We start from the raw sequence: 12,179 nt of genomic DNA, 5'->3' as shown, positions 1-12,179 counted from the left end.
TGTTTAATCCAGAAAGAAACCCTTCATGCTAAAGATAACCAATGGTGCAGTCGCTTATGATATAGCTTGGCAGGCTTCTTTTACTGTGTTGAAGTGAGATGACAGAAAGTTGGATACAAGCTGCAGCGTCTGGTTTTCATACATTCTTGAATAGCGGTTCGGTAAAAATCATTTAAAAAGTCCTCTATCTCACATCTCAGAATGTAAACCGGAATTCCAAACATGATCCTAATCAGCTCTGTAAGATTAGTTTACCTTAAAGAGTACGTAGGAGATTTGTTAATGAAAACAAACAAATAAAAAAAAACAAGTTAGAACTTGTCATGGTGCAACCTTTAAAATAATGAACTGACAACACTGCAAAACTACTATTGTCCCTCCAGGCTATTTCTAATGTACGAATTGCTGGCAGGTGGAGGCAGATTGTGCTTCACCACTGCAGCATCTAAGCAGCAATAGCCCACAGAGCAGAAAAGAGAAGATTCAATGATGCACTAAATTAGCAACAATAATATTCTACACTTAATTTGTTTTTCCATTTTAAAATCTCAGAACATTAAACTCCACTTTACTTGGATGAAGATATTTTCATTTATTCTAAAGTGGCTATCAATTCCATAGCGCAAATATGATAAACATTCTTCCAAGTATTGCCAGAAAAAAAACTCATTTGGCCAATCATGGAATCATGGTCTGTGTATTCAAAATGAACCACCACATCAAGTTTATCTTAGCTTGCATTCTTTCAAAAAGTACAAAAAATGAGCAATATATTTTCATAAACACAAATGCTTACCTTTCCTAACTTCTGGTGCTCTTCAAATGCATCTATCAGTTCCTGAGCCCACCTGATTCGTTCTGGACTGGGGGAAAACTCCTCCTGAACAATCTTAATTTGGCTGGGATGAATCACCTGTTTACCTTTGTGAAGATGAGTATGGCACAAATTAATACGTTTACAGGGTTTTGAGTTTGCAAATAATTTTTTAATGGAAGACATGCTTAAGGCAAAAGGCTCTGATAATTTAGGAAAAATTTTATAGTTTCAATTAAAATATATGCAGATAAGCTGGATGTAACTTTTTTTTTAAAATAAGCCAAATGAGGTCAATCGCTACACATTTGTGAAGGAATTTCCATATGCAATGCATTTCTTTTTCATAGGAAAATACATTTAATCAATCTGTTTTTAATGTATCAGGCTGCCTTATAATAAAGTATTTTAAGTAGTTTCCTACTCAAATCTATAATATTATATCAAAGGTCAATTGTTTCCACTGCAGCACTCCTAAAACTTAGCAAAAAAGATCAGGATCATCTATATTTTAATTGTTTAAGCATAATTAAATGTTTTTGAGTTAAAACTTTGAAAACACACTGTTACATCTCTGCATGATGCTGATGTGGTTTACAAAAATAGTTCTCAACCTAGATAAGAAAAAAATCAATGCAATGTCTTAAACTAAATGCACAGTGTTCCTGTGTATCTAAAACATGTTTCATACTATTTTATTTGATTTGTAAAATATTTTTCCAGTATTGTGATGTTTTGAGGAAGGATTTTCAATGCACTGAATGCCTGGGTCAGAAGCTACATTTTCAAGCGGTTCTGTTCCTAATATTTACACTCTATCTTCTCAGGCAGTTCCCAAGTTGTCTGAGACTTCTAAGGAAACAGCAGGGACAGAGGATGCTATGAATCATAGCTCATCATGGGTGTCATCCCGATTTTCACTCCGAGCTCCAAAAAGCTCTGCAACTTTAGTGTGAGCTCAGTTAGAGTTTAATCCTAAATGTTCAATGTCTTGCCTTGGACGTAGGCTTTCACTGAAGTTGTTTCGTTTGCAGTCACATCATTGTAAAATAGATATAGATGTCAGGCTGAAATGCGGCAATTATTAAATAGCTGAACCGCTCATATTAATGAACAACCATAAGGGTGAAAAATTGCAAGCCATTATGATGTACGACCGTGAAATCCTGTTTTTACAGTGCCATTTGATAGATCTTGTTTTAGATCAATACCTGTCATGTCCCGTAGGTAAATGTAAGACACTGTCATTTTTTTTTCTCTCTTCACCAGAGGAAAATAAAAAACTAAAAGCTATCATCTTTCAAATTTATGTCGCTCTTCACAGGACGTGTTTTAAGTCTCAGGAAAATGAAGAAGTCATCTGTGGTCCAGGTTTCACTGAATGCCAGCACTTTGCAGTTGAAAAATGAAATGTCAGAACCACCAATAAATAAACATCAAATAGAGCTTGCCCAATTTCCAGCTTACCTTGTAAACTCTACAAAACCAAAGCATCACATGAACTCTTCCAACAGCTAAACCAACCACATAAAATTCAGACTGAGTGCAAAGAAAATAATGTGGTAAATGCAATTAGAACATAACAGAAAAATATCATTTTATAATGGTGTATCCATATTTTGCTACATTTCCTTTTTTTGTCTACCATCACTGACAACTTTTCTTATAAGTAAATACTATATCACTAATTATTTTACAGTTCTCTGTCATTTAAAATAGATCTGAAAAAGCTCTATATAACATTGTATTCAATGCTTTTGGGGATAATCTGTTTCTTTTTCATGTTATAATTAGTCAAAATGTATTAATATTCATATATATACACTCTATAGTCTTCATATTTTTATATTTTGCATTTCTATATTGTAAATGTTGACATTTACTGTTGATATTTTAGACAGAAGGCTAAACTGTAGATTCATTTTTGTCACTTAATTGTATTCAGTAAATTTAGTGATAAAATAAAACTTCATGATGTGAGTACAAAAATCGATACTTGAGTTAGAACATATTAGTCTTACAATGTTTATTAATATACAGTATAATATTCCTGTTCTTTAAAAATATTTTTTATTCAGCTACAAGGATTGATACTTTTTATTTAAAATGGATTGGATATAAAGCAATTCTTCTTTCATAAAAATATTTTACAGTGTTAATTGCTTGTACAGCTTTTGAGGTTTCATTATTTAATCTCCTTATAGTCAGCACATTACTGGATCGTTCAGCAGAAGTCAGCCATTTTAAATTGCTTATTTTTCACAGGCACTGCCTCCTCTCCTTCTTTTGTAGTGACCTGAGATGGAATATACACAAAAATTACCACCTGCCTGATATACAAAAACCCCACTTACCGAGAAAACGGAAACTTCAGCTGAATGCATTTCTTATCTCTGTGGTGCTGTTCTGACAGACTTCCAAACGATTTTGCCCGTCTTCTATGGTGTGGAGTGCATGACGATTTCTTTGGCTTAATTTCATTGACTTACAATTAAATAATGCAACTCCACTTTAGAAACTTAATCGTCTTTCCACTCAGGGGGACAGTTTAGCTTGAAACACAGTTATAATAATAATATAATATTAATTTCTGAAAAATACTGTGTAGCTAGCACAAATTAGCACTGGAAGGCTTAATGTTGTTTCAAAGCAACTAATTCTTAAAGGTGTAGTGCCACATGCTAACAACAACATAACAATAGTCTCACCTGCTCACACAAATCTTTATGTAATTTTTAGGCTTTTTAAAGTATTGCTTTCCTTTTTATAGCACAACATATAATGTATATTAGTGGAGGCAGGTTTAAGATTGATCAGATATGTTAATATTTCTTAGGCAAGGGTTTATCACTGTGAAGATACTGTTAATGACAGATACTGTACTTAATCACAAAGGTTTTCTTTAAAAAATGGCCATCCTGTCAGCAACTTTCTCATAATTATCAACACTTTTGATGCTTTGTCCTCTTCTCTGTAAAATTAATCTTTTATGTTCAAATGACATATTCCCAACTACAAGAGTTACTAATGGTAGGGAAGAAGCTGAAGAACTGTTCAAGCTGGCTGATAAATGTCAACAGCACTTTCAGGTGCACAAACCCTGTAAGATCGCAGTGAATGTCAATACATGTTGAAAATGAAGGGGATGAGAAAAGGAGAATGTTACCAAAAAGAGGTTTTTGATAAAGTCCTTTTGCTGGGTATGTGCTGTATACTGTAGCAGCCCGGTGTGCCTCTCCTGAACACACCTCCCTCCCTACCAGCACATCAGCTGATGTTACTCTGTATTTAAATACTATCCTTTACGATTTGTATAATACGCCTGTATGTTTTCATTTCCTTTTACATGCAAAATTCCTGCATGTTTTACATGCATCAAACAGCTGAATTCATTTCAAAATGGATCAGATTCTGTTAGAAAAAGACCTGAACTGCGAGGAGGAGGGGGAGCTCAGGAGAGGTTTGGGGAAAAAACAGCAGACGTTGTGCGTAGAAGCTGGTTTTACGTTTTTGCAACTGGTTTCCCAATGTAAAGAGAGCCTGAAAGGGCACAGAAGCTTCAATGGGTCTAGGACACCAGAAATCACGCTCACCACAATCCCTGTTCCTGCCCCCCTTCACATCAAGGGCAGGGAGCTGCTACTAAAAGCCCCAGTGTCCCGGCTGTCACACACACCCTCAGAGAACAGAAAGTGGCACAGATAGGAAGTCAGGGGGTTTTCCTTCACAAGCTATTTCGATCTAAGAAAATACACCCCTCTTTGCATTCCTGCCACCTGTTCTACAGCCATCCAAGTTCAGCTACAGCTAGAAGAGTGACGTTGTGGCAGGACTGAGTGGCTTGATGCCACTCACTGCACTGCCATTGGCTCTTCTAGTGGAATGGTCTGGCTACTTGTCCTCTCAGCCTATAGCGTTCTGCCATCTGTGCTCAGCACCTCCTCGGAGCTTTTTGACTAATCTGAGCCTCCATATAAAACAGGGTAGCGTGTGGTGCTGCGGTGCAATATAGTACTCACATATTCAATTAAAATTTAGTTTTAATGCTCTCGGGTCATCATACAATCATAGCAAAGATAGCAATCGCTGTTTTGCATAATCGGCAATACATACGCATTGGTAATTCCCCCACACAGAGATGGATTGTGATCTAATTGTATTGTTTTATCCCGTGCATATGTATATAATTATTATAAATTTGTAATGATAAAATTGTGTACCCAGTGTTTAAAAATACATCTTTAAGTTAAAAAGATCAATCTATCAACTCAAAGAAACCTCACGATGCATCATCACCCAGATAATTGACCTTGTCTCTCATTCATCACCTTGACAGTTGTCGCACAAGGCTTTACTTGCAAGGGTCAAATTATCTAGCAGGTAACACTTTTCTGTGGAGAGTATTATTGCTTAAGTAGACTCTAAGTACTAATATCCACTAACTAAGATTATACAGCATAGGGCGCTCAGAGTTAATCTTTTAATCCATTGCCTTTTGTGTCCTCCGAGTAAAACTGAAATTGAACAATTACAGTGATTTATCCTTTTTCTTTTTATTGAAAACACTGGGAGGAATGAGCGCAAAACAGCAGTTTTGAAACTAATATTTGAGAAGAAGCAAGCAATAATTGTTTATTAGGCTTTACTAAAAAATAATCTTTGATTAGTCTGTGTGCCTAAGAAAGCACACAAACAGAAAAGCAAATCATTTGCTAAATCTAGCAGTATTAATTTCATTCGAGCTCCTAAAAGAATGTTCTTAAAAAAAGTTTCAGCTGCATCCTGTTTCTCATGTTGTGAAATTTTCACCTGCTTGGAATGTTAGTCCTATCTGTTAGTTCTGCTGCTTCTCGGACTTCAGGAAAGGTGCCGTTTCTCAGTGGGCTAGTCCACGGGTACAAATTTAGAAGTAAAGATGAATGCTGAAAGGAAGGTTTCAGGCCATAGAGGGCTGGTGAAGAAAATCAGAGACTGATGCTATAGCATTGTTTCTGACATTCAGTGCTTTTAGTGACTATTTAAGAGCATACATACCAATCACTATCATGTCACACATTCCTACAGCAACAACATGCTGACTTTAATCTAATTCCCTTTCCACCACTAAATGCATACACTTTCCACACTGATCCTAAAAAAACTGTAAACAGAGCAGCTCCAACTGGACCGTCTGCAATGTCACTAGAGAACAGCAAAGGCAAATGAGGTCACAAGCAAATCAGCTTCAATCACTGCAAGAGCACAGCTGATGTGAAAATCCTGCACCATTCATATTGCAGAAACAAAAACCTTTAACTGCATTCCACCAGGTGCAAGCAAATGACTGCCATGCACAAAGTGTCCAGTTTTCTGACTGTGATGATTAGCAAGCAGGTGCTGTATAACAATTAGAGAAGGAGCCAAAATCATGTCTGGAAACTATCTTTAATGACAAAGCTATCACATTATTATTCAATGTTTCCTGTTTACCATGAAGCATGTGATAAAAGTATTGTGTGTTTATTTTTATAGATTCAGAATTATAAAATGACCAAACAAAATTTCCTGCCCCCCATTCCTGTACACATAACTGCAATACGATAAAGTATTTTCTGTAACAATCCTGTATTTTTCAAACCCCCAAAATGTATGAACACATCAATCAAATACTAAGAGACTATGCCACACTTTATGACCATGAATGTGATAGTTTTTTGTTTCTTAATCGTTACAAATGAGCGGAGGAATAAAGGTGTTATTTCAGTAAGACGGGAGAAATAAGAAGTCTAAATAAATTCATTTCAGTGCAAGGAAAAGCATGACAGGATAAATAACGTGCCGGCTATGGCAAGATATGAAGCTGTAAATGTGTAATACTCTGGCTTATGGTAAAGAAGTAAAAGTTATCATATGCATAGATTATGAATGGTAAGAATAATTTAAATACTGCAAACATCAATTACACATTCATTAAAAGTCTCATCATACTGGAGCTCCATTTCCAGCCTCCTGTGGACACATATCCACTGTATGTGCTTCTCTTGTGTGTTGCTTGGCTACGAACCTTCCGTGTGTATTACTGCCGAAGCTTTCCCCATCTCCTCCCAACTCTCCTCTGAAATTACTTTCCTTTTTTCTTTTTTCGTGATAAGAAATGTCAAAACCAAGGAAGGAAATGTGACATTTGTAGGGTAATATCAGTGTGGGGAAAAAAAAAGAATGAATTTAAGAAATTGTTGCATTTTTCCACCTTGTGCACAATAAGCACTGTGATTAAAATCCATCCTGTTGGTAATCGATGAGGACACTGCATTCCTAACGTCACCTCCAAACTCCTTAGACTGAAATAATGTTTTTTTGGAACATGGAGTGTCCCGAATAGTACAGAGGACACAATACCATTCCAATCAATAATAATAATAATAATAATAATAATAATAATAATAATAATAATAATAATAATAATTGTTTTGTTTTTGACAGAAAAAGGTGGCTGGTTTGTGTCTTTTTTATCTCAATGAAAGTGACAGATGGCAAACTTTTAGCATTTCTGAAATACTCGTGGGTTAAATGTTATAAACACTGTGGCTGATTGTTGCCATGTGCGCCAGCTGTGCCAGTGCTGGTGTGTGCGTGCAGCCGGAGGCTCAGATCGTACCGGTGAAGCCCATCAGCGCGCCCTCTCTTGACTGCCGCCGGAGACCGTCGCCGTCCTGGTAGTCTATGTAAACGAGATCTATAGCCTGGAGGCCGAAGGCCTTTGCTGTGACAACCACTTTCTGCCGGGCGTACAGCAGCTCTGTTGCATCCTTCGTCCGAGAGGCGCCTAAAACACACCATAAGAACGGAAGATATAAAAACGAAATATAAAGATGAAACAGAATCAAAATATTGTCAAAATCCTTGGTTACATCAAGTAAGAAGTGCATGTGAACACGGCAAAACCCTGATTTGAAATGGGAGCAAGAAAATACAAGATAGACCCGACTGTCACTAAATCCCCATTCGCAGGCTTTCTTAATAATTTAATTGCTTTTGAAAGCACTTGCAGCAAGTATTACAGAAGTAGGATTTAACAGCTTTTCTTGAAAGACGGGAATGTACAAAATAATCACTATTGCTAACAATGGGCTGATGGAAGCTGGATTTTCTATGGATTTAACATTTTGGTCTTCTTCATTCATGAAGATGATACTCACACATTGCAAGTGGGGAAAACCCTCTAAGTGTGTAACAGAAATTCCTAAATGCAACTGCTGACATTGATTGGTGATAAAAAGAAGCCCTTCAATGCCAGAACATGAAAAGTCTGATGCATGCGTCAGACAGAATCTCTTGCCAGTCCTGTACATTTTTCTTTCCCTGTATTTGGTTGTGGTGTTTTTCAATCAAAAACATTTTTACACATCAAAAATCGGTTAAAAATGAAAGGGATGCACTACACATAACAAGGAATTAGACAAAAAGAAAATAAAATGATAACCTATGCTGGCACAAAAATCATCTGATCCAAACACCACCCCATCATGATGAAGACCAGCCTTTGGTCCAAGCTGATGGATTTCTTCACAGACAGACTGTGAAAAAAGGGAACAAAAAGAAAGCCAAAGATGTCAGTGTGCTGAAAGGAAACATAGTTTTTGGCAAACTGTCAACTCACCGTATAAACTGCCTAGTGTTACCACTGGTATTCCCAGACTGGATATACAAAAAAAATGCCTCATCTTCATATCTTATGAGAAAACAAGAGTGCAGGAGCCAGACAGATGATGAACCACTTTAAATGGACGTGTGGAACCAGTGACACTAAAGTTCGATTTCACGTTAGTTAAAAAGCTCAAAATGAATATCATTGCCTTCTGTGTTTACTGAAAGCTGCCTTACTTACTGCTCTGTCTTCTGGTTCAAAGTAAGTGAGCTGGGTGAAGAATACAGAGCACTGCAAAACAACCCTCTGTGAAGAAAGTTTGGAATTTGATATGGCATTGTGTCAGCAATGGAGCAGTTGGAATTTGTCTGATTCTTTTGTCAGGTTCCAAATTAATTTCACTTCTCGCTGTGACACAGCGATATTTTCCTGTCAAGGCTCTGGACTCAGTCTAGCCAAAGCTGGAGAGAGGTTGTTAGAACAAACAAAACAAACAAAAAAAATTGAGTGCTGCACAATTCCTCACAAAGAATCAAAAGACCCCCCCTTTTCCCTGCATTCAGGAAGACAACAATTATTTTGCTGTTTACTCGGTAATGTTTCATTAAAAGAACAACTTTGGAATGATCATGTTTCTTACGAAATGCAGGGTATGTTTATTTGCCTCTTTTTGAATTAGTAGTCTTTCTTGTGCACAATTTACTGGAAGACAAAGAACATCTAGAAAACTACAACCTCTTGGTTTGATTTTATACGAGCACTGCTACAAAATAAGAACAAGGACATCTGCTTAGATATGGGCATCTTTTGTGTTGGCTGATTATTCCAAATGTCTTCCAAAAATGATAGATGTTTTTCCTGCACTGCTGAAACATTGTATTTTACCTTAAAATTAAGTAAACCAACTGCTGTTTCCACAAATGTAATCAAATGAATGGGTTCCACCAGAGTTCTTCCCCTCAAGAGATGCAGAAACTTGTCAACAAACTGAAAATAGAGAAGAAAAACATTTTCATTCTCACAAATCAACAATTTATCAATTTAAATTAATTGGGGGAGCATAAAGAGAAAGTGAATCAACTGGAAGTTATGTATTCCAATGGATTTTGGACTTTTGTCTGACTGACATAACAGATGATATCTGTGCTTATTTAACAGTGTTACACTATTTCAGTTGTGAAAAACAAAAGAGCCCTTCTAGAGCTGTTCTGAATGATTTTTTTCTTTTGAAATCCCAACAGTACATAAGACCTTGAAAAAAGGTTTTCTAATTAGATTTCAGGCCAAGTATCATGAAATGTAATTAAGTCATAAACATTACTCGTAGAATTGTCACATTTTGATCCAAATAGAATTTCAGTTCACTGTGCCAGTGGGTATTTTCCCACTATTTTATTTCTTTGTACATTTCTCTGAAAAAATACTACAGTCTTCGGTTTCTTTTGAAAAAGAGACGGAGAGAAAAAAAGAATAAACGATTAAGTCTGGCTCAGAATATATTTTTTGAAGTATTATGTAGTTTAGGGTCCCCTGATAGAAAGAATAGTGTGATTGGTATAAGAATTCTTGCCACAGAGTTTGATATGATACTTCTTATGCCCTTTATTCTGTATGATTCCCCTAATATTTTAGCTTACCTAAGAAGGCTTTAAAATGAAGTTTAGTTCTTTGAAGACTAAAGCATTCCAATTTTTTCCAAGAGACCAGTTCACAGCTAGCTTTGGGCTGCCAGTGGGGTAGCCCAAATTCCAAAATCTATCATCTGGAAACACACAAAAGCTCCCTCCGTCAGATTTTTTTCTTTCAAAGCAAGTTAAATAAAAGAAAAAGTAGAAAAAAAAACTAGAGTAGAAATCTGTTATTTCTCTTCCTTCCACTCCCTAAACACAGGGGATTCTAGAGAGATAAAAATAACCACAGGTAAGTAAAAGCTATTTTTGTAAATAATTACAAAAATATCCCACATACAAGCCTGTTGTAACTCAAAGAATATTCCATCATTGAAGGATTTTTTTTTAAAAAAGGGAATTTTAATCATCTCTCCATTCAATCTCAGTTGGATAAATCATATCTAAGAGATTTGCATAAATATAAACCATCAAAGACTTTTCATCTTCAAAGGGGTTTTCAAGACCCAATAAGCTTTGTACTGTAATCATCAGAGGTCACAACCCTGCAGGAGTAACGCTGCTATGGCAACATAAAAACTAACGCTAAAGGCTTAGCATATTATTCCCCCTAATAGAAAGAAAAATCTGTTCTAAAAGAAGGAAGCTTTTTTTGGAGGCCGCTAGTTTTCCCTTTTCACTGGCTATCTTTTCTGCATTATTCACAAGAGATTTTTAAATCAAAATTTCAAATCCATTTTGGCACTCTTGCGAGACAACAGGCTTCACGTAACGTATGAAATGCGCAGCATCCTAGATTAAATGAAAGTGTACAGCAAGGCTGTACAATGTGAATACTTAACAGGCCCAGAGATTAAGAGGGCTATTAGGATGCCTTTGAATGATAGCAAATTACAGAAACATCTTTACTGGTCAGGGTATACGGATCACTGCGTCTTTAATTAAATGTTTATTTGCTCTGGCCTGGACTGGAGTGAGCAGTGAGGTACCATGTTACAGAGCAAAACTGCCATGATGCTCATCAAGGAGGGGTGCTTGTGCTTCTCTATTGTTGTCTTATTATAGGGTTCTCTATTTTCAAGAGCAAGAACCCTTATAGCTGTCAATTACTCCTCATCTGCTGACCTCAACAGCACTTACGTAGCATTAACTAAAACACCACCCTCCATTTGCAGCACGATTCCCAGCGCCCGTTCCGATGGCAGACGATGTCTGAAATTTGTGAAAGTGCTAGTAAGAAGCTCAAGCAAGAAGGCGGCAAGGGGACAAGTTTCAATTAATTTTCCTCAAAAGGAGCAGATTAAATGTTTCCGGCCTGCTGAAGTGTTCATTTCACAGAAGAGAAAAGAGGGAGAAAGAAATCGGGGAGGGGATGGACTAGCAGGCCTAAACAATTCTTTCAGTCCCAAAGCACACCCAATAGTGTGTTGGCAAGGACGCACACTGTTCAGAATTTGTGGGAGAATTGTCTCCCAACAAAGGAGGGAGTTACGCTTGTTATAGTCCAATAAGCCATGTCAGTCAAACAAGCACCAAGAGAAGGGACAATGGGAAAGCAAGAGATTCTCACACAAAAGGAAACAAGTAAGCCCATCTTTTAGTAACAAATCAGCCTCTAGGTTCCTCTCCCAATATAAATAAAAAAAGAGGGAAAATAAACAGAAGAAGGATTTACAGCTCCCTATACAAGCAAGGGAATAATGAGCCAAATATTCCCCCATTTTTAACAAAATGGCAAAGACTTAGGACTTAATCCAAAGCTAAGAAGTGGGGAAAACCATAAACAGCAATAACAAAGCAGTTGAAACGAAAGAATCTTTTGTATCAAAATCTCATTCCTGACTTTGCTGCAGTTTCTACTTACGGATTTTAGGAATTCTACATTTTGCAATTAGTGGGTCATTAATGATGCATTTTAACTCCCTGATGCCATTAATATACCGTATTAAAAATCTTGACTTAGATATTTAAAATCCTATGAATTCATATTGAAACTAAGTAAAAACTAGTTTCAAGATTCAAGATTGTCTGTTCCTAATTCTTTTCAGCTACATAAAGTGCTGGGCACAAGAGGTTGGTGCTTTTTGCAAATGACATCCCACCAAACAAA

At 36.6% G+C, this 12,179-nt stretch overlaps 1 protein-coding gene across 1 annotated transcript in view; it reads right to left on the bottom strand.

The window, feature by feature from the left end:
* The window catches only part of clybl (citramalyl-CoA lyase), a 77,563-nt gene that overhangs the window by 7,566 nt on the left and 57,818 nt on the right, over positions 1-12,179 (bottom strand). Inside the window, exons 4-7 of the mRNA XM_088913841.1 lie at positions 9,327-9,428; positions 8,277-8,370; positions 7,452-7,619; positions 797-921 (exon numbers count right to left, since the gene is read on the bottom strand). Of these exons, the coding sequence (XP_088769967.1) occupies positions 797-921; positions 7,452-7,619; positions 8,277-8,370; positions 9,327-9,428 (489 nt within the window). The remainder of the gene's footprint in view (positions 1-796; positions 922-7,451; positions 7,620-8,276; positions 8,371-9,326; positions 9,429-12,179) is intronic.

The sequence above is a fragment of the Atractosteus spatula genome, chromosome 4, assembly GCF_055471065.1.
Source record: "Atractosteus spatula isolate fAtrSpa1 chromosome 4, fAtrSpa1.hap1, whole genome shotgun sequence".
Classification (NCBI taxonomy): domain Eukaryota; kingdom Metazoa; phylum Chordata; class Actinopteri; order Semionotiformes; family Lepisosteidae; genus Atractosteus; species Atractosteus spatula.
The sequence above is the reverse complement of the archived record's forward strand: the minus strand, read 5'-3'. Positions and strand labels throughout refer to the sequence as shown.